The sequence below is a fragment of the Arachis ipaensis genome, chromosome B02 (genome assembly GCF_000816755.2).
Source record: "Arachis ipaensis cultivar K30076 chromosome B02, Araip1.1, whole genome shotgun sequence".
Taxonomy (NCBI): domain Eukaryota; kingdom Viridiplantae; phylum Streptophyta; class Magnoliopsida; order Fabales; family Fabaceae; genus Arachis; species Arachis ipaensis.
Genome location: NC_029786.2, coordinates 24,246,860 through 24,248,555, shown reverse-complemented (window position 1 = coordinate 24,248,555; position 1,696 = coordinate 24,246,860). Strand labels below are relative to the sequence as shown.

Here is a 1,696-nt window from a genome sequence, read left to right as displayed (position 1 = left end):
TGCTTGTAATTTCAACAAGTAAAATACTAATTTGAGAGCTTTACACAAATGATAATAAACAATATTAAGGGTTTGGGGATTACTAACACAGATAAAAGACACCACCAATTAAGGAAAGGAAGTTGAATCAAATTACCCATTTCGTCCAATTCGAAGACCAATGGTTCCACGCCGAGCTTCTTGAACAACGCTTTCACCTCAGAAGAATACCTTCCAACACACAAACACAAAATTCAGCCAAATCAAATCAAATTGTTAAATTAAAAAAAAAATCAAATTAATTCAAATAAAATCGCTAATAATAACAGTGGAAGAGTTAGAGAACTCACGAGCACCATGTTTTGGAATAAACGACGACAGGGTTGCCCGAAACGGTTTTCTTGATGGTCTCTTCGAGTCGGGAACCAAAGGAAGAAGAAGAAGAAGACGACGACGATGAGGATGATGACGTGGCACGGATTGAACTGATATTGGGCCTGATTGGGCCAGTGTTGAAAGAAAATGCGTTCGGGGTGGTGATTGTTGTTCTGGGAACGGGGAAGGAGCAAGTGAAGAATTTGATAATATAAGACGATGATGAAGATGAAGGCTTGAAGGGATTGAGAGATGGCGGTGAGAAAGTGAATGTGTTTGGCAATGCCATTTCTTCAGAGAGGTGATTTGGAATTTGATGCACTTTCCAATACTTTCCCACTTGCTTCAATTTCTGCCCCCCTTATTATTGTTAAAAGAATTGCATGAAAGATATAGCTGTGATTATGATGTCCATGGAACAACGCAACCCAATTTTCGGACAATAGATCTTCTCAATTTTTTCTTAATTTTTTTCATCAATTATTTGGTTAAATATAATTTTTTTTATTATACATTCTTTGAAATTAAAAAAGATATTTGAAAAAATATATTAAATCATAAAACTTATATTTGACAAAATAATTAAATAAAAATTGAGAAGATTGAGTTATTATTATATTTTTTTAAGAGTAAAATATAAAATTTTAAAAGTTAGATCATTCATCGAACCATTTTAAAATTAATTCAATTGTGATTCAATTGTAATAATCATTTATATCAAAATAATAAATAAAATATAAATAAATATACTAAAATATAATTATAATTTAATATAAATTTTAGAATATTTCTAATATTTGATTTTAATTCTATTTCATTTTGGATCTTTCAAGATGTCACATAAATATTTGCAGGACTATATGTCATAAAAACTAATTTGAGATTTAACATACAGAGTGCTGCTAGGGAGCCAATGGTTTATTTATACAATGTGTACAATGGCTATGTGAGTTACAAAATGAATATCACCCATAATATTTAGAATAACCATCTGATTTTGGGGTTCACCAAGAATCAAACTATTGACTTTTCGGATCTAAAGCTCTAATACCAGGTCATGATACCACTCATTTCAAAAACTTACGCTGATGGAAAAAGGTAACACTAATGGTTATATCTCTAATACTCTCTAAACCTCCATTATACATATTGTACAAATATTCCATTGGCTCCCTTACTTTCCCTAACATAAAATTTATTACTTCAATGTTTAGTTTCAACTTAATTTAAATTTTATATTATTTTTAATCATTTCAAATATTTTTAATTAAATTGTAAAAATTAACTAAAATAAAAATTATAGAGTCACACAATTAATAAATATATACCATATTTAAAATAT

General features: G+C 29.3%; 1 protein-coding gene across 2 annotated transcripts in view; it reads right to left on the bottom strand.

Moving 5' to 3' along the window:
- Nucleotides 1-740, bottom strand: part of LOC107625134 (glutaredoxin-C5, chloroplastic) — a 5,192-nt gene extending 4,452 nt beyond the window's left edge. For both annotated transcript variants that reach the window (XR_002357252.1, XM_016327709.2), the window contains exons 1-2: nucleotides 330-740; nucleotides 137-210 (exon numbers count right to left, since the gene is read on the bottom strand). Coding sequence is in view for 1 of the 2 variants with exons in the window: in XM_016327709.2 (XP_016183195.1) it covers nucleotides 137-210; nucleotides 330-643 (388 nt within the window). In the remaining variant the exon portion in view is untranslated. The remainder of the gene's footprint in view (nucleotides 1-136; nucleotides 211-329) is intronic.